At 34.9% G+C, this 19618-nt stretch overlaps 2 protein-coding genes across 2 annotated transcripts in view; both read left to right on the top strand.

The window, feature by feature from the left end:
- The window catches only part of LOC100917353 (ATP-dependent translocase ABCB1), a 151724-nt gene that overhangs the window by 121593 nt on the left and 10513 nt on the right, over window positions 1–19618 (top strand).
- LOC111721226 (ATP-dependent translocase ABCB1-like) lies at window positions 1240–19402 on the top strand. Its single transcript, XM_031938524.1, has 10 exons — window positions 1240–1461; window positions 4774–4887; window positions 6260–6370; window positions 7167–7292; window positions 8962–9165; window positions 10248–10418; window positions 12968–13129; window positions 14022–14261; window positions 16429–16635; window positions 19196–19402. The coding sequence occupies exons 1-10, from the start codon at window positions 1249–1251 to the stop codon at window positions 19400–19402; spliced, it is 1755 nt and encodes a 584-aa protein (XP_031794384.1). The 5' UTR covers window positions 1240–1248.

Genomic DNA, 19618 nt, shown 5'->3' with positions numbered 1-19618 from the left:
ATATTTTTATGAAACACTTTACAAGCTTTAAAATGCCATATAAATGCTGGGTATTGTTAGTATTAAAGAATTTTGTTTAGTTCTCAAATCCAGTCATGAATTGTGTTGATAGAAACTTTAATTCGACACTTGTGTAGTTCTCATATAAATATATATTTCAGTTCTGTCATTTTTCATTCACATCGGACTCTTCCTGATCCCATTTGTTTGTTTGTTTGTTTTTTTAATAATAGCTTTTTATTTACAAAACATATGCATGGCTAATTTTTCAACATTGACCCTTGCAAAACCTTTTGTTCCAAATATGCCTCTCCTTATCCCTATCCCCACCCCTAGATGGGATACAGTCCAATACATATTAGATATGTTAAAGTATATGTTAAACACTATATATGTATACATATTTATGCAGTTATCTTGCTGCACAAGAAAAATCAGATTTAGCAAGAAGGTAAAAATAGCCTGAGAAGGAAAACAAAAATTCAAGCAAATAACAAAAAGAGTGGAAATGCTATGTGGTAGTCATTTCCCATAGTTCTTTCACTAGGAATAGCTGCCTGTCTTCATTACTAAACAATTGGAGCTGATTTGAATCATCGCATTGTTGAAGAGAGCCATGCCTGACCCCATTTGTTTTGTTTTGTTTTTTGGCTGAGATGCTTGAGTAGTTTGCCATTTCCTTCTCCAGCTCATTTTACAGATGAGGAAATTGAGGTAAACTGGATTATGTGACTTGCCCAGGGTCACACAGATAGGCACTATCTGAAGCCAGAAGGTATAGAATTAGTATTAGAAAGTTATAAAAGCAATTAACTTGACATGAGTGGGTAAGAAAAAAGCAAAAGAAGCTAAAAAGAAAGAATATATTATAGTACTTATAAAAGTCAAGAAGGTCATGGATGAATATTTGGTATAAACTGTCTACTATTTCTAAAAATGCCATTTGAGTAGATGTTGTGATAAGCTTTCATTTTCTTCCTACTAGATCTCATGGGCACTTTCTACTTGGTGTTTTCAAATCAAAGTGAATCAAGTGCTCTTTTAAAATTGAAAATATAAAGTTACAGAAGTTATGTTTTTTGACATCAGGACTCACCCTTTTTGTAAGGATAAAAATTTATGCTTCAGTGAGAATAGAGGCAAAAATTTATTAATTGAATTTATTAATTTAGATGTTGGATTGATGGGGAATATTTGGGTGGCATTATGCATTTTTAGGACATCACTGACCTCGCACTGATATTGCTAATGAGAATGTGGATATTTTTTAATTGCTGCTGTCTTCATAGGTACAACAGAAAATTAGAAGAAGCTAAAAATATTGGGATAAAGAAAGCTATTACAGCCAACATTTCAATGGGAATTGCCTTCCTACTGATATATGCCTCATATGCACTGGCATTCTGGTATGGGACCTCTTTGATCCTCTCTAATGAATACAGTATTGGACAAGTACTCACTGTAAGTGTGTTTGCTTAATATTTGCTCAAGATATTATTAAAGAGTCTCCCTGGGCCCCCATTGGTTCATGGGTAAAATGAGGGTAGATAAGATGGCCTCTGAGATTCTTTCTACCTTGAAATCTAAGATGCTTTGAAAATATAATCTATAATCTTTATCTTTCAATCCATTGCTTAAGTAAAATCATTTAATCATCTAAGGAAGATTTTTTAAGTTAACTTTTCTTTTACTTTTAAAATGAACTATCATTTATTTTTTCTCCCACCTGGCCTATCAGGAAAAAGAAAATCCCTTGTAACAAATATGTATTGTAAAGCAAAACAAATTCATACACCGGCTAATGCCCAAAAATTAGATTTAAATTTTTTAAACTTAATAAGAAACTCAACTGAAATATATATACAAAATACATAAACCAATTAACTATTAACTGCTTAGATTGTGGGTCATTATGTCTAAGTTGCTAAAATTTAAAATCAACAATGATTTCTTTTGTTTGTACTCTTCAGATTTCAATTCCAGCTATGTACTTAACGGACTTTTTTTGGCTGTTTGTATAATCGATGTCAGCGTTTGTGCTCCTTTCACTTCTTTGTTCTTCATAATTTCATATCAATCTGTCTTTGCTTTGTTTTAATTTTCATGTTTGTTATCTTTCATGATATCAATATTACACTCACTTGTTATACCACATTTAAGGCATTTTTCCATTACTTGGAAATGCTCAGGTTTTTGTTGTTACAAGTAAAAGTAGGAATCTTTTTTTCCTTTTAATAACATTATTAATAGCCATAGCCCTAATGTCCTTAATTTATTTTTTATGTCATGTGAGGGGAGCTAACATTTCTAAAACTTTCAAGTTGCTTAGATAAGTTTGAAAAAAAAAAACATTTTGCACATTTATTTAAGATTTAAATAGAAATTTTTGGTCTGTACATGTGATTTCTTAAGTGCTCAAAAGGACCTTAGAGATATTTTGGCTAAGAAATTTAATATTCTCATTTTACAGATAACGTAACTGAGTCACAAAGAGGTGAGATGATGTAGCCAAGAAGATACAGCTAGATGTTTTAGCTTGTTACCTCGTCTCCTAGTTTGTTCTTGTCACGTCTCAAAGTAGATGGTGCATATACCTGCCAAAAACTTAATGAAAGATATAGGTAACTCAGCTTACCTTAGGAAATTTTTCAGACATTGGCATAACGTTGTTTGCTGATCTCAAAAACAGTGGAAAAGCAAATTTTTAAATTTTATGTAACATATGTTCTAAGTCTTACTCCTCTCACAGAGAGTTCAGTCCAGTTGAGTGCTGTTACTACTTTCCCTTCAAATATCATTCTAAATTTATCCAGCCTGTAAAAATAGCCTATGTCATAGATGATTATGTTTCCATTTAAGAGAGCATCTTTTTTCTCTAATTATCTAGCTTGAAGCAAAAAGAAATGAAGACAGTAATGGGAAATATCTTAGTCATTTCTAAGCATATTAGAAAGGGAAGGATTGTTTTGGTGGGAGGGGAAGTATGTACATCTTTTCAAAATATTATTTTTAAAGGAGGGGAATAATCTTCCAAGATATGTTATAATTTATCTTAGAGAGAATATAATTTAAAATGATGCTTTACGAATGTAAACATGATTTATACTCTGTCTATAAGAAATATAAATGTTTTAGTTTTTTTTTATTATACAGATCCAGATTGTTTAAAGTTGAAAAAAGGACTGGGGAGAGTAATAAGAGTGAGGAGAAGGGGCTAAATCCAAATGCCTTTTTTAAAGAAATGTATTTCAGCATTCTTTCTTCAGGGCTGCCAATTAACTAGAATTCCACTATCTGAAAACCAGTTAACTCCACTGTAGTTAATGTTTTTAGTTGAAAATAAGCATCCAAATGATGTTTATGACCCAGTGTTTCTCCATCAAGAAATAGGGAGATAGGTTTATAATTTGAAATCTAGTTCATAAACATTTACTGAGTTCCAACAATGTACAAGGTAGTGTTTAAAGTAAATTTAATACCTAACTCCCCATCTTCGATTCTTCCATCAACTGTTTTTCAGTTCATCCTACCAACTTTTTCAAAGCTTTCAGTACTTTGATTATGGTTTTTTCCCTCTATACCATTACCTTCCTCATGGCTTTGAATATTTATATTGATAACCCATTGTATAATATGACCTTCCAGTCTCCTCAACTAGTCAAAATCATCATTTCTTCTCCATTCCTCTTTTTTCCTCTCCTCTTCCTTTTCCTTCTTCTTCTATTCTCCTTTCTTCTCCTCCTCCTCTTCTCTTTTCTCATTCTCCTCCTCTTTTCCTCCTCCCCATTCACCTTTTCTTTTTTCCTCTTTTTCTTTTTCTTCATCTTCCTTTCTTCTGCTTCTTTTTTACCTTATTTCAATTTCATATCAACCCACAAGCAGGGGAGGAGGAAGACTCTTCTAAATTGAATTATAAAGTCCTTGGCAATAAGAAGCATATCATAGACTATCAGGGGAAAAATAGCCTTGGGTAGGTATGTTAGATAGAAAACATTAGATAGAAAATTTAGCAAGGGGATGCAACCTTGGATTTATTCCCTAAGAAGACAGAAAAAATAGGGAGTACCTTACCAAACCAATTCATGTTAAGGGACCCTGGAAGCAACTAATATAGTGCTGCTTGGCTCCCTAATTCAATAGGCAGTTCCCCAGAGACAGGCTAACCCAGATTCAAAGTGCTTTCTGTGTCTCATTTGAAGTACTTTCTGGGTCTGTATAAACAAAGCCATGATTTATTAACCCTACCACCATTTTGATCCTTACTATTCAGAAGAAACAATTAGTTAAAAGCAAAGGCATTTCGTGAGAAGAGTAACATATAGAAGGTAAACATGAAGGGAACATAGTATGTGTAGAGCTTGTCTTCTTCAAGACAATTTTGAAGGACTCTAGAAAAAGAACTGATGGAATCCAAATGCAAATTCAAGCATTTTTTTTCTTTTAACTTTATTATTCTTGGTGTTTTTGAGTTTTTGGGTCAGCATTTTCTTTTGTAACAGCTAACATGGAAATGTTTTGCATGGGTACACATGCATAATCTATTTCAAATTGTTTGCCTTCTCAAGAAGGAGGGAGACAATATGGAACCCAGTATTTTTTAAGTGCTACAAAATTGTGTTTACTTGTAATTGAGAAAAAATAAAGTAAAAATTAAATGTTAAAGATAAAATAAATAACTATGTAAAGAAATGTGAAATTGCTCAATAAAAAGGATTATAGTTCTTTAAAAAAAAACACTAAAGAACCTCATATAATTTTCTTTCCATTTACCAGGTCTTTTTTTCAATATTAATGGGAGCTTACAGTATTGGACAAGCATCACCAAACATTGCAGCTTTTGCTAATGCAAGAGGTGCAGCCTGTGAAATCTTCAGGATAATTGATAATGTAAGTCTTTAATATATGCATACATATCACATACATGTGTAACACACACACACACACACACATACGCACGCACACACACACACACACACTCTTCCCAGTTGAGAATATCTCTCTCAAATTTTTTTCTTCATCCTTATTTTAAAGTAGATATGTTAACATTCTCTTAATATGATCCAATATATAAAAATCCAAATTTGTAGATGTGAGGGTACCAAGGGGCTAAGTAAGAATATGAGAACATAAATGTGCAAAGGAGATAATCATCTATGACACAAGCTAAATGTGCAAAGGAGTAGAGTAGAATAGAGGTATCCTGCATATATATTGTCAGACATGGCTGATGTGTTGCTTAGTTTTCCTGAACTGCCTCTTCGTCTTTCTAGTTTTAAAACTTTGTTATAAGAAATATCTAGCTGTAATGAGGAAGACAATAAGAGTGATATAAAAACCAAGTAATATTAATGAATATAAGATTTAAAAAGAAAAATATATAAACACAAGGTTATTATTTTTTTTTAATTAAAGTCAGGCAGTTTGATTGTTTACAGGCATGCAAGTGTATGTGGTCCTACTGGCACATGTTAATAGTGGCTAGGCTTGCAGCATATGAGCAAATGAAGCAAATAGATTAAGTGACTTGCACACGTCACACAGCTAATATGTATCTGAGACTGGATTTGAATTCATAAAGAGTTCTTCCTGACTCCAGCCAGCCCAATTGTTGTCTAGCTGCCTGAGGCTATACATCCATATTTCAAGGATCTGTAATTTTATTATTATGGGAACATAATAACAAGAGTGGTCACTACCACTCCTCCCTAAATTGCTTTATTGTAATCCATATAAAAGTTTTATCCTTGTAGACTCACATAAGGTTGTCCATTGTCACATGGCATTCTTCAGATATCACTTCCATAGCCATTGGTTCAGGATGCTCTCATGACTGTTTTCCAATTTATTTATACGGTCACATATAGCTTTAAGTGCTTTTTCGGTACGTAACATGTTCTGAGCAGCGTCCAATTATTCTTGAGCTGGATCAATTACAAGATGTTTTTCCATCACATGGCATTCACACTTTTATACATGACTTGTGTATTTTATTTCTTGGTACTTCATTTGTATTAATTGTTACCAGTGAGATATAGGGCTGAATCTTTTTGAATTAACTCAACACCCTATTAGGCAACACTGTGTTTCTCTGCCACATATGGTAACTGTATCTGATAATGTTACTAGAATTATGTTGTCCACTCCTTTTTTGGGCAGGGAGGGGTTCATTAAGATATTGTACTTACATTTCTTGGGGAGAAAAAAATTTAATTTTGTGGCCTAGAAGCATTCTCATTTTTTCATGTTTTATTTTATTTAGAATCCAACTATTGACAGCTATTCGATGAATGGCCATAAACCAGATAATATTAAAGGAAACTTAGAGTTCAAAAATGTTCATTTCACTTACCCATCTCGGAAAGAGGTCAAGGTGAGTGACTCAAAATTCTCAAATGGATCTATAGTCTCATCATTTTGCATTTTCTCTTCTGTGATGCAGATCATCACTCACGAGTCCTTGCCCTATCTATCTCTTGTGTATATCCTCCCATAAGTTCTCTGAAGCATTTCTTGCTTTCTTCTAACAAAGAGAGATATTAATGGATTTCTTGGGCCATTTGACTGTAATCCTTTGCCTTTTTAACTTGGGATTAACCAATCTTTTCTTCCTGTCATACATTGTTCTGATAATACCTTTTATTCCTATTCTTTTTTGAATTTCCTCATTGGTTATATATTTCAATCTGTGTGCACTTTCCTTGTACTTCTCTGGAAAGTGCACACAGATTGATATATATAATTACTACTAGTAGTTATATAGTCTAGTATACTATACTATACTATACTATAGTAGTACTATATAGTCAATTGCTACTGCGAGATAATTATCTTCAGTTTTCAAGGATTGTTGTGTACAATGTCTGACAGCCAAACAAGACTAATAGAATATTGGTAATAAATTGATGGGCTTTTTTGTTTCTGTAAAATAGATGCACAAATTAAATTGATAAGTTGTGTTTTAGAAGAAGAATTGTTGTCAAGATCCTATGTTAATTTATTTTGTCATTTTGCCTAAGAAATATTTAATAAAAATAAGTTCAAATGGAATGCTTAAGTTGAAGCATAATTTTGAACAGAAAACTTCTAAATTCTAATCAAGTTTTGGTAAACTCTCTATTTCTAAATTGCATTAATACCGATTATCTTTTTCTTACCTGTCTGTACAGATTTTGAAGGGCCTCAATCTCAAGGTTTACAGTGGACAAACAGTAGCCTTGGTTGGAAACAGTGGCTGTGGAAAAAGTACAACTATTCAATTGATACAGAGATTATATGATCCCACAGAAGGCATGGTAAGAGTCAGTTCCACCAATATTTTAAAGCACCTGTACTCTGTACTTGGTAACTGGTAAGCATGTACTCTGTACTTGGTAACTGGACTTTCAAGCATATGGAGAATATGGGATGATCAAGGAACTGGCACCTTATCATAACAGAGAGACTTAATCAGATTGAGGATAGCCAAGAGATCTCAAACCTGGCATTGAATTAAGAGTACTCTACCTAACCATGGAAAGACTTCTCCCTGGCAGAATGGATGGATGAGCACTTAATAGTTGGTCATAGGAGGCAGCTAAGTGGTGCAATGGTTAGAGTACCAGTCCTGAAGTCAGGAGGACCCAAGTTCAAATCTGGTCTCAGACACTTAATAGTTCCTAGCTGTGTGACCCTGGGCAAGTCACTTTTAACCCCAATTGCCTCAGCAAAAAAAAGAAGAAGAAGAAGAAGCATCCCAAGTCACCACTGATTGCCTTAACTTTTGGCTTACCACTGCATTTCAATGACTTTGGATGACTGAATCCAACAAATTTGTGTATCTCTGACTCACTTAAATTCAGCTCACTCATGAGTCAAAACATCATCTATTGTAATTTTATTGGTCCTCTTTGCAAACAAAGGACGAACAACAACAATCCTACTAGTTGGATATAAAATACACACAGCTGAGATTTTTTAAAATGAAATTTGTGAAAAAGGTGAATCGGGAAAGGTATATATAATTATTGGATGTGATACCTACCCAAGCTGAACCTTTAAAAAAAAGATAAAGACACTGTCAGAGATGAGGAAGGAGTATATTCTAGATGTGGGAAATGAATGATACAGATTCACCAAAGAAAAATTATAGATGGCTAAATTTGGGATACAGTAAGCAGTTCAGTTTTAGCTGGAATATTAACGATGTGAAGAACAGTCTAAAATATGACTGGAAATTAAATTGCAAGTCAGATTGTCAAGTTTAAGTGTTATATTGAAGAGTTTTATTCTCCTTTAAGAAAAGGGAGCCACTCAAGATATTTGAGTGCAGGAGTGTCTTTAACTACTTTAATTTTAGCAACTTATAAAAAGGATGGATTATAGAGGAAGGAGGATGGGAACAACCAATTAGGAAGCTATCAAAATTTTCTAGACAAGAGATAATTAAGTCCTTGATTAGGGTGGTGCCCATGTGAGAAGGGGCCAGCTAGGTGGCAGAGTGGATAGAGAGCTACGCCTGGAATCAGGAAGACCTGAATTCAAATGTAGCCTCTGACACTTACTAGCTGTGTTACCTTTGGCAAGTCACTTTTCCTGTTTGTCTCAGTTTCCTCATGTGTAAAATGAGTTGGAGAAGAAAATGACAAATTTTCCCAGTATCTCTACCAAGAAAACCCCAAAAGGAATCTCGAAGATTAAGACATGGCTGAGCAACAACAACAGCAACAAACGTGAAAAGAGAGAAAATTAGAGAAGGGGGACATTATTTTGGAATTGTAATGGCAAGACTTGGTGTTTGGATCTGCAGGCTGAGAGAGATGGAAAATCAAAGATAACTGAGGTGCCTGAGAAAAAGCAGTTGCTCTCAAGAGAATTGACTTTTATCAAACTTTTAATTTTATGATATAATTCCTTAGTATTAGCTTGACATGAATCTTTTTGACTTAGATAGATGCGTGAAAGTGAAATTCACCTCTTTTGCAGGTCACCATTGATGGACAGGATATTCGAACCCTAAACGTAAGATATCTGCGGGAAATTACTGGAGTTGTGAGTCAAGAACCAGTACTCTTTGCAACTACAATTGCTGAAAACATTCGCTATGGCCGTGAAGATGTCACCATGGAAGAGATTGAAAAAGCTGTCAAGGAAGCCAATGCCTATGACTTTATCATGAAACTTCCTCATGTAAGAAATTTCCATCCTAGATGTAAGCGCTTTAATATGAGCCCCTGAAAGTTACATTTCTCCCTCTTCCCCACCCAAATTCAAGGTGTTCTTTGCTCAGTAGCTTTCCAAAACTGAAACTCATAAGCCTCAATCTCATATGCTTGCTTAAAAAAAATCAAATCACAGGACATGTGAATTCAAAGCACAAAGTATTTAGTTAAAAACAGAGAGCAAGGAAAATACCACCATACATATATAGTCCCAGTCGTTCTGCACCCCATGTTAGAGGTAGGAGAGGAAACAAAGATATATAATCCAAGACATTCAGGCTTCTCACTTTCAGGTCCGGTAGAAGAGTTCTCTGTCTCCAGAGCTGCTGATTCCACACAAATCTGCTGGTGTTACCCTTTAGATTACTTTCTCTGATACACTTTTATCTGTTGGTTCTCCACTTATTCTAGCCTTTGATGTCTTCCTTACTCATGTGGTTACAGCTCTTCTTATATGAAAGTACAGACTAATGTGACCTCTTTGTGCTCCTTTGTTAGTCAGCCCCGCAGTTGCATTGATACAGCAAGAATCCCTCAACAAGTCAAATCTGACATTTTGACCACTTTGCCTTCCCCTTTGATGGTAACTCTCGAAGGCTCACCTGATATTCAGATTGAAGCAGAAAGCTACTTTCCCATCTTTCAATTAAATGTTCCTAAAAGTTAGCAATTACTATAGGTTTACTTAGCAAGAATAGAAAGGGTAGGTTGGCTCTGGTGACTTTTGACCCATAATCCCATAGCTGTACTCAAAGCACTGCTCTCATTTCAGTGATCCTTTGCCATTTTGTCTTCAGAAGTGTATGTGTATGTGTTGCATGTATATTTTGTGCACACATGTATACATATGTGAGTGTATTGTGTACACTTTGTTTGTGTGTGTATGTTTGTGTATTTCATTGGACTATATGCCATTTAACCTGCTTTACCTGATAATGACTTTCCTTCTTGGTAATGTATATCTGGAACATGGAGGAGAGATATAGATGTCTGTTGTAGTCAGGAATATCGGAGCTACTCCGATGTGTATTTCTCTTCCCTGTAAAACAGAAATTTGATACTTTGGTTGGAGAAAGGGGAGCCCAGCTGAGTGGAGGTCAGAAGCAGAGAATAGCAATTGCCCGAGCTCTGGTTCGGAATCCCAAGATCCTTCTGCTTGATGAGGCAACATCAGCCTTAGACACGGAAAGTGAAGCCGTTGTACAAGTGGCACTGGATAAGGTCAGTGAATTGAAATAAAATGGCTTTAATTAGGATGGAAATAAGGATATCTTAATTTTATGCCTTTTGATTTATTCTGAAATGGGTGCACCTTCAGTAATTTCTAGATAATTCCTCCCAACCATCTAAGAAAATATCCAGACCTTTGATTTTCATAAGCCAAATTTTAGGTAAGAAGAATAATTTTTTAATATTTAAATTTTCATAGTGCTTTAAAATTTCAAATACACACAACACACACTTATGTGTGTATGTATATATATATATATATTACATATATATGTATGCATATGCATATTATAAAGATATCAAGATGTCTTAGTTTAGTTTCAGCTTTAATAGATTAAATAGCTTAAAGGCATACAAGACTTTTGAGAGGGAGGGGTAGAAGGGGAAAAGAGAAAGAGAAACAAGAGAGAAAGGGGAAAAAAGAGGGAGATGGGGGAGAGAGGAGAAAGAAGATGGAGAGAAGGAGAGAAAGGGGAAGAGAGAGACAGACAGACAGAAAGGGAGGGAAGAAGAGAGGAAGGAAAGGAAAGGAAAAGAGGGAGGAGGAAGATAAAAGGGAAGGAGACAAAAGAAGAGAATGAGAATCAATAGAAGGAGGGGGGAGCAGATCAGAATTATAGAGGCAACAGATATTTGTGCCTTAGTGCAGTTTTAAACTATTGAAGCTTATGCATATGTATGTACATAAAATCTTTTCATCTCCTAGGCTTAAATAAACATCAAATTACTAGCTGTACTGTTATTCAGAGTGTTACAGTAATTTTATTTATTTATTTGTGAGGTAATCGGGATTAAGTGACTTGCCCAGGGTCACATAGCTAATAAGTATCAAATATCTGAGGCTGGATTTGAACTGAGGTCCTGGCGACTTAGACAATTACTCTACCCATTATACCCTGTTTCGTACAAGTAATTTAAACATAATTGTCAATGATGTATCAGTTGTAAGAACAATCATCGGTAAAGTATAATAAGTGCTAATTTATTTCTTGTAGCTTCTTATAAGCCATCACAGCTAATAGTATCTAAACTTTTGTCTTCTCATCCACTCTTTAGAGAATAACAGTAAAATGTTATTTTTCCATTCTCTCTTAAAGATACAATAACTATTTGTAGACTCTGATCACTGTTATTGAAGCTGATGATATATGAAATCATAATTAAATGCTTAGACTGCTTACTATATTACACAACTTTTTGGATATTTATTGAAGTTAATATTATTTAAATTTAACATGGAAATTGTAGATGAAAACCAAGAATTATAGCTGTAGTTACAAGTTTTTTTTTCTTTTTTAAAAGAATAATAATAATAAAATAAATAATTCTAGAAACCAGCAGTATAGTTGTATATATTTAGGTTTTGCATTACCTTTATATTAAGGTGTCCTTCAAAGAATCATATAATTAGACTTTAAAGGGACCTTAGAGGCCATTGAATTTATCTTTCTCCCCTCCCCAGAACAGTTTGGTGGCAAAGTGGATACAGTGCCAGGCCTGCAGTCACGAAGAACAGAGTGTTGGAGATTTTCCTTTAACTCTTTGAATATTCATGAATATTAGTACTGTACATTGGAGAATGTATGCTTTGATAGAGTCAGAAATTTCATTCCATGGGGTTGATGATGTCCCTGAACCCTGTTTTCCTCAGTTTCCTTATCTGTAAAATTAACTGGATAAGGAATTAACAAAACTACTCCAGTATCTTTATACCAAGAAAACCCTAAATGAGGTCACAAGGAGTCAGACATGACTGAGTAACAACAAAAATCTCTGTCCTTCATATTATACCTGAGTTAACTGAGACCTAGGAGAGAAATCTATTTGCTTCAGTTTACACAGATAGCAAGTGAGCAAGGCAGAATTTGAACCCAGGCTCTTTGATTCTGAATCCATTGAACCATGCTCCCTCTATGCTTCAGGTAAGATAAAATATCAATAAAAATTATATCTAAGATTCAAAACTCAAACTTTCAGGCCATCAGTTATTCCATTTCATGCAATACCATTATCAATGAATCAACAATTAACTGTATAGCAGTTTCTCTGCTGGGTGTTAGGCATAAAAACACAAAGAATGAATCACTGTAATGATAATATTGTCATCAACACCTGAATAACAAGCTTGCAAGTCATTGTTATTTTGGTACTCTTACTTTGAAAGATTCATGATCTTCTTGGTGTGGCTAGTCCCTCCATCAATGCAGATTATACCCTTTCTAATGGCTATTGATATTGTGCAATCCTTACATAGATCTTCTGATAAATTATCCCAAAAGGAGATGTCCAGAGTCCTGGAGATTTTCCTTTCATTTTTGGACATTCATGAATGTTATGACCTTATTTGGGTTTTTCTTGGCAAAAATTTTGGAATGGTTCTCCATTTTCTTCTTTAGCTCATTTGTACTGTACATTGGGTAAGGTGTGCTATTGTCAGGGTTAGCGGTGTTGCCTCCAATACCATATTTTGTTTATATCTGATCTTGAGTATGTTACAATTTTTAAAAATTTTTGCTTAATTCCAATTTGCTTTCTCATAGGCAAGAGAAGGACGCACCACTATTGTGATAGCCCATCGTTTGTCTACAGTCCGTAATGCAGATATTATAGCTGGCTTTGAGGGCGGCGTAATTGTGGAGCAAGGAAACCATGATGAATTAATGAAACAGGAAGGTGTTTACTTCAAACTTGTTACCATGCAGGTACATTTTCACTGTGTGTGTGTGTGTGTGTGTGTACATATATAAGTTTTTCTTCATAGATGTGGGTTTTGCTATAATTTTTACTAAATGTAAATAGCCCTTCTCTCTTCAAGATCACTTTTAAAAGTAGAAAAATATTAGGTAAGAGTTAGTGCTGTTTTAAAATTTTGACCCTTAAGATAAGGTAACTGGGAAAAAAAATTGTGAATATAAATTGGGAATGTGATTAAGGTCAAAGCCCAGACAAAAGTGATTGGGTCTCTGTAATTGCATAAGAAAAATAATACAAAAGAATACACATAAGGAATCATTGTAGAAAAGAAAAGAGAATGATATAGATGTGTGATATAATCACATTTTGACATTGTGTTTCTAGATTCTCTTTAAAAAAGCAATTCTCCTTTTGTCATTTTCTTTTGTCTTCATGATTCTTATTGCATCTTATATGCATGATTTAATGATTTATCAATTTTATCTTTGAATTTATATAATACATGTGCATATATGTATAAATATATGTGTGTATGTTGTATGTTTCAGTTGTGTTTGACTCTTCATGAGCTTTGGTTTTTTCTTGGCAAAAATATTGGAATGGTTCTCCATTTTTTCTTTAGCTCATTTGAAAAATGAGAAAACGGAGGCAAGCAGGATTAAATCGACTTACTCTAGGCACACAGCTCATAAGTGTATGTATATATACATACCTACATATATAAATATGTGAAGTAAACACTTGAATAGCTAGCTATTCCTTAGTAATCTATTGCTGAAAAGAAAGAAAGAAACAGAATATTAATCTTAGTACCTCCAACTTAAATCTTTACTATTATTTGTTAAACTATATTAATTTGACAGCAGTTACAGTCTTTAAAACACATCTTGCTTATTTTAGACAACAGGAAATCAGATTGAATCAGAGGGCGATTCAGATGGAGTGAAAAACAAAATAAATACCTCAGAACCAGCTACAAAAGGTTTTGAATCCAGGAACCTAAAAAGACGATCAAGTCTCAAGTGTCAAGAAGACACAAAATCTCTGATTTCCCACAGTCTTTTTCTGAATGGTTTAATATTCACAAGATGGGAAAAATATCGTAGGACCCAAGATTTAGTGCTAGAGAAGATCTTAGAGGTCATTTAATCCAATCTCTACTTTTATAGAGGAGGAAATAAGGAGTTCTGGTGTTAAAAATGACTTAGCCAAAGTGAAATGAGCAGAACCAAGAGATCATTATATACTTCAACAACGATACTGTATGAGGATGTATTCTGATGGAAGTGGATTTCTTCTACAAAGAGAAGATCTAACTCACTTTCAATTGATCAATGATGGACAGAAGGAGCTACACCCAAAGAAAGAACACTGGGAAATGAATGTAAACTGTTTGCATTTTTGTTTTTCTTCCCGGGTTATTTCTTCCTTCTGAATCCAATTCTCCCTGTGCAACAAGAGAACTGTTCGGTTCTGCACACATATATTGTATCTAGGATACGCCATGACCTATTTAACATCTATAGGACTGCTTGCCATCTGGGGGAGGGAGTGGAAAGAGAGAGGGGAAAAAATGGAACAAAAGTGAGTGCAAGGGATAATGTTGTAAAAAATTACCCTGGCATGGGTTCTGTCAATAAAAAACTATTAATAAAAAGAAAAAAAAGAAAAAAAATGACTTAGCCAGGTCACCCAAATATTTCCATTTCCAAGCTTCATCAGTCTTGCATCTCAAGATCATTTCAAGCCAGATCATAAAATGATTTAAGGGACATGCCAGGAAATGTGGAGTGTGTTGTATAGGACATTGGAGAACTACCAAACAGGATTTCAAGAAGCATCTAGCAGCAATATGTACAAATCATTAGAAGGAGGAGAGACAAGGCAGAGAAAGCAAATATGAAGTAAAACATTCATGGACCCCAGGTTAAGAACCCTTGTGCTAGTTCTTCTATTTGAAGCCTTTTCTTATTCTCTATTTGCTGTCAACTTTTTTTTTTCTTTTTTTTTTTTTTTTTTTGGTGTTCTTCCTCTCTAAATCATCTCTCATATTTTTTTTTACTTTTTCATATGTATCTATCTATCTGTATACATCATCCTTCCCAATTAAATGCAGGGAAAGACACATAGAATGTATTTAAAAGTAGAGTTGATGTTTGACTTTTTCTCCTCAGGACTTTAGTGGTGCTTAATAAATTCTTGTTGACTTGTAGAGTGATCATCATAATACATAGTGTTTATGTGACATTTTATGACATAATTTGTTCTGAAGATCAAATGAGCTACCCATGAATACAGTCTTTTCCATAACCAAAAAATTGACACTGAAACATAAGGGAACACAGGAACCCATACTGTATCTATCCAGGTATTATGATGCAAAAGTTGGGAGCCAGTGCCAAAGCACAAAAAACAGACACTATTTTCTCAAAAATCCGGAGGTGCGAGATCCCTATTAAGTCACTTCTAGGAAACCAAATAAGATGTATTTTTCCAACACAGTGGCTAACTAGCAGTCACTCAATAGCTTCATGCAAGAGATGAAACTATTAGCCTTAGAAAATCCACACAAAAAAATTGTGAAGATTTGTTTATGTTTGGACTTCCCAGGCTAATTACATGTTCCTTCCTTCTCTCAAACTACTAATCACTCAGTACTTCCATGCAAGAGATAAAAATATTAGTCTTAGAGAAAATACCAAAAAAAAAAAAAAATGGCCAGAGTTATTTATGTTTGGACTTCCCAGGCTAATTACATGTTCCTTCCCCTCTCTCAATCTACTAATGATTCAATAATTCCATACAAGAGATAAAAATATTAGTCTTAGAGAAAATACAAAAAAAATATGGCCAGAGTTATTTATGTTTGAACTTCCCAGGCTAATTATATGTTCCTTCCCTTCTCTCAATCTACTGTCTACATTGTCCTTCTTAATATTCCTCCAACTTGATAGTCCATCTTCTCTCGCGCGCCATTGCACTACTTGTCTACCATAACTGGACATTTACCCTCCTCATTCGTCTCTTGTAATTTCTACTTTCCTTCAGTACTCAGCTCAAGTACAGCTATCTCCATGATGCCCCTACCAATAAGGCTTTTTTCCTACCCTCCCTCTAACCACTCATACTTTGTACCTCTATCATCTGCAGTCTGTAAGAACTCATATATGCATATAATCTTCTAGGTTGGATATAAGTTCCTGTAGGGCAGGAAATGTTTTATTTTTGTAACCTCAGAACCTACAATAGGGCCTGCCATTTAGTAAAGGTTTAATAAATATTTCTTGATTAATACTTTTGCTTTCAGAAAGTTGATGACCAAAATGTCAAGACGCTTAACGTCCAGTGGCTCCGGGCTCAGCTTGGCATTGTGTCCCAGGAGCCCATCTTGTTCAACTGCAGCATTGCAGAGAACATCGCCTATGGAAACAACAGTCGGGAGGTATCACAGGAAGAAATTGTGAACGCAGCCAAAGCTGCCAATATCCATCCTTTCATTGAAACATTACCCAGAGTAAGTCATTTTCTTACCCTTTATCATCTGAAGGAATAAACATACATGTAGAATTATGGTACAATATTGTGAGCAATGGATATAGAGCCAGACCTTGTGGATTCAATTGTTGGCTCTGCTAATTCAGGGACCAAAGTTATTATTACCTTGGGTAATAATAATTGGAACCATTAGATGATGCACTGGATAAAATGCAGAACCTAAAAGATTAGTTTTAGGTGATGAGTTCGATTGTGATTTCTGATACTATCTATGTGACTCTGGATAAGTCATTTAAGCCCGTTTCCCTCAGTTTCTTCAACTATAAAATGAACAGAAGAAGGATATGGCAAAGTACTCCAATATCTTTACCAAGAAAACCCCAAATAAAGTCATGGAGAATTGGCACAACTAAAACAACATTATTACCCAAGGTCATTGACTAATAATACTATTCATATTATTATTATTAATAGCATTCATATAAAACCTTGAGGTTTCAAAGTGCTTTACAAATATCACATTTGATCCTCACAGCAATCTTATAAAGTAAGTACTGTTATTATCCCCATTTTACAGTTAAGGAAACTGAGGCAGGCAGATTAAATGACTTGCCCAGGATCACACAGCTGCTAAATATCTGAGACTAGTTTTGAACTCAGGTCTTCTGACTCCAAGGCCCATATTTTTTCCATTCACTAAATGGAAAATTGTTAAAATTCTGAATCTGTTTGTTTAATGATAAAATAAAAGGGCTAATCTAAATGACTTTTGAAATCTCTTCCAACTTGAAATCCATGGTCCTTTCAACTAAATTGTAGGGTATAATAGAAGATAATTGTGCAAGTGAGGTACAAATGGCTTCAGTATAATAGCTTTAAATTTTGTTATAGTTATCATACTAGATTGTGATTCTGGGCAAGCCATTTAATCTCTTCTGCATATCCTGTTCTGTAAAATGAGAAGATGATCTAGACTTGAAAACCTCCAAGATCTATTATAGTTTTGTACCTTTTAGTTTGTCTAGCTCTGCATGTGTCTCTGTTTCTCTTTCTTTTTTCCTCTTTCCCTCCCTATCCTTTTCTCTTCTCTTCCTCCTTCTCCCTTTCATATTTATTAAATGGCTAAATATGCCAGGCATGGTACTAAGCATTAGGGATACAAAAAGAACCAAAAACTAGTTCCCTACCCTCAGGAAACTTGCAGTCTTATTTGTCAGTCTAATATCTATGATATTAGCAATTGTGCTAAATGCTGGTAAAAGGAATATTTCTAAGATGAAGATATGAAATATGGTGTATGAATGAGAACCCTGACAATTTACAGTTGAAAAGATAAAGGAAAACTCATTTGTGAGCTTTAGGTCTCAATGATCTGAGACACGTTTCTGGGGATTCTAGCTTCCCATGGAGCCAACTTACTAGATACTTGGTTTTTCCCAGAAATTTAATCTTTTTTCTATTTTCTAAAAGTTCTAACAATGCTGAACTTTTAGTCCAACCTGCTTAGTTTTTGTATCTGGTAGATATCCTGGATTCTGAGATCTGTTGTATCCCATTCCTAAAATTTCCTTATTCCTCTCTTTGGAGATCTACTTGCAATTTCCTTTCTTTTTCCTCTTAGATACACTATACAGACCATAATGTTGCATTTCTTTTCCTTTTTTTCCTATTTATTTTTTATTATAGCTTTTTATTTACAAGTTATGTGCATGGGTAATTTTTCAGCATTAACAACTGCAAAACCTTTTGTCCCAACTTTTCCCCTCCTTCCCCCTACCCTCTCCCCCAGATGTCAGGTAGACCAATACATGTTAAATATATTAAAGTATATGTGAAATATACGTGTCCATAGTTATTTTGTTGCACAGGAAGAATCAGACTTTGAAATAATGTACACTTAACCTGTGAAGGAAATAAAAAATGCAGGCAGACAAAAATAGAGGGATTAGAAATGCTATGTAGTGGTTCACACTCATTTCCCAGGGTTCTTTTGCTGAGTGTAGCTGGTTCTATTCATTATTGAACAAATGGAACTGGTTTGGTTCATCTCATTGTTGAAGAGGGCCCCGTACATCAGAATATTGAAATATATAATGATCTCCTGATCCTGCTCATTTCACTCAGCATCAGTTCATATAAGTCTCTCTAGGCCTTTCTGAAATCATCCTACTGGTTATTTCTTACAGAATAATAATATTTCATAACATTCATATACTACAATTTATTTTGCCATTCTCCGATTGAGGGGCATCCACTTGGTTTCCAGTTTTTGGCCACTACAAAGAGGGCTGCCACAAACATTTTTGCACATACAGGTCTCTTTCCCTTCTTTAAGAGCTTTAAGATCTCTTTGGGATATAAGCGCATTAGTAACACTTCTGGATCAAAGGGTATGCATTGTCTGATAACTTTTTGAGCATAGTTTCAAATTGCTCTCCAGAATGGCTGGATGTATTCACAATTCCACCAACAATGTATCAGTGCCCCAGTTTTCCCACATCCCCAGCCTGTTATCTGAAAAGATCAGGCAAAGTTACTCCATGCAAACACAAGTGGCCCCTGTGTAAAGTCAAGGCTAGCTCTTTAGAGAACCTCGGAATCAGGCAAAGTCGTTGGTCTTAGGACAGAGAAGTGAAAGAGACAGGAGAGTCATCACGTGGATAGTCCGGAGTCTGGAGCCTGGAGCTTTTGTGGCTGAGAGTGGCTTCCAAGAGCTGCAGCTTAAATATCCCAGCACTACTACATCACCACACCACAAAGAACATCACATCACCACATTACCCTAAGATTGGTGGTTAATAAGTGGTCAAGATTGACCACATCATTACATTACTCCTAGTATGTGCTGAGAGGACCAGCATCTCACACTAAGTAGGTACTTAACTACAAGCACCCTGCTGTCTTAGATTCAAGTACACCCTTTCAGAGTTCTGGCTGCTAAACCCTCATGCTCAAAACCAAGACTCAGATCTGTACAGGGAGCCTAGGACAGTGCCCCCTTT

This window comes from Sarcophilus harrisii, chromosome 5 (genome assembly GCF_902635505.1).
Source record: "Sarcophilus harrisii chromosome 5, mSarHar1.11, whole genome shotgun sequence".
NCBI lineage: Eukaryota > Metazoa > Chordata > Mammalia > Dasyuromorphia > Dasyuridae > Sarcophilus > Sarcophilus harrisii.
The sequence above is the reverse complement of the archived record's forward strand: the minus strand, read 5'-3'. Positions and strand labels throughout refer to the sequence as shown.

Bases quoted from the DNA above. Each gene is read 5' to 3' on its own strand.
- LOC111721226 (XM_031938524.1), top strand. From the start codon at position 1,249: ATGAGAATGTGGATATTTTTTAATTGCTGCTGTCTTCATAGGTACAAC. The intron at 4,888-6,259 runs GTAAGTCTTTAA...TATTTTATTTAG, and splicing joins TCTTCAGGATAATTGATAAT to AATCCAACTATTGACAGCTA. The intron at 13,130-14,021 runs GTACATTTTCAC...TGCTTATTTTAG, and splicing joins TCAAACTTGTTACCATGCAG to ACAACAGGAAATCAGATTGA.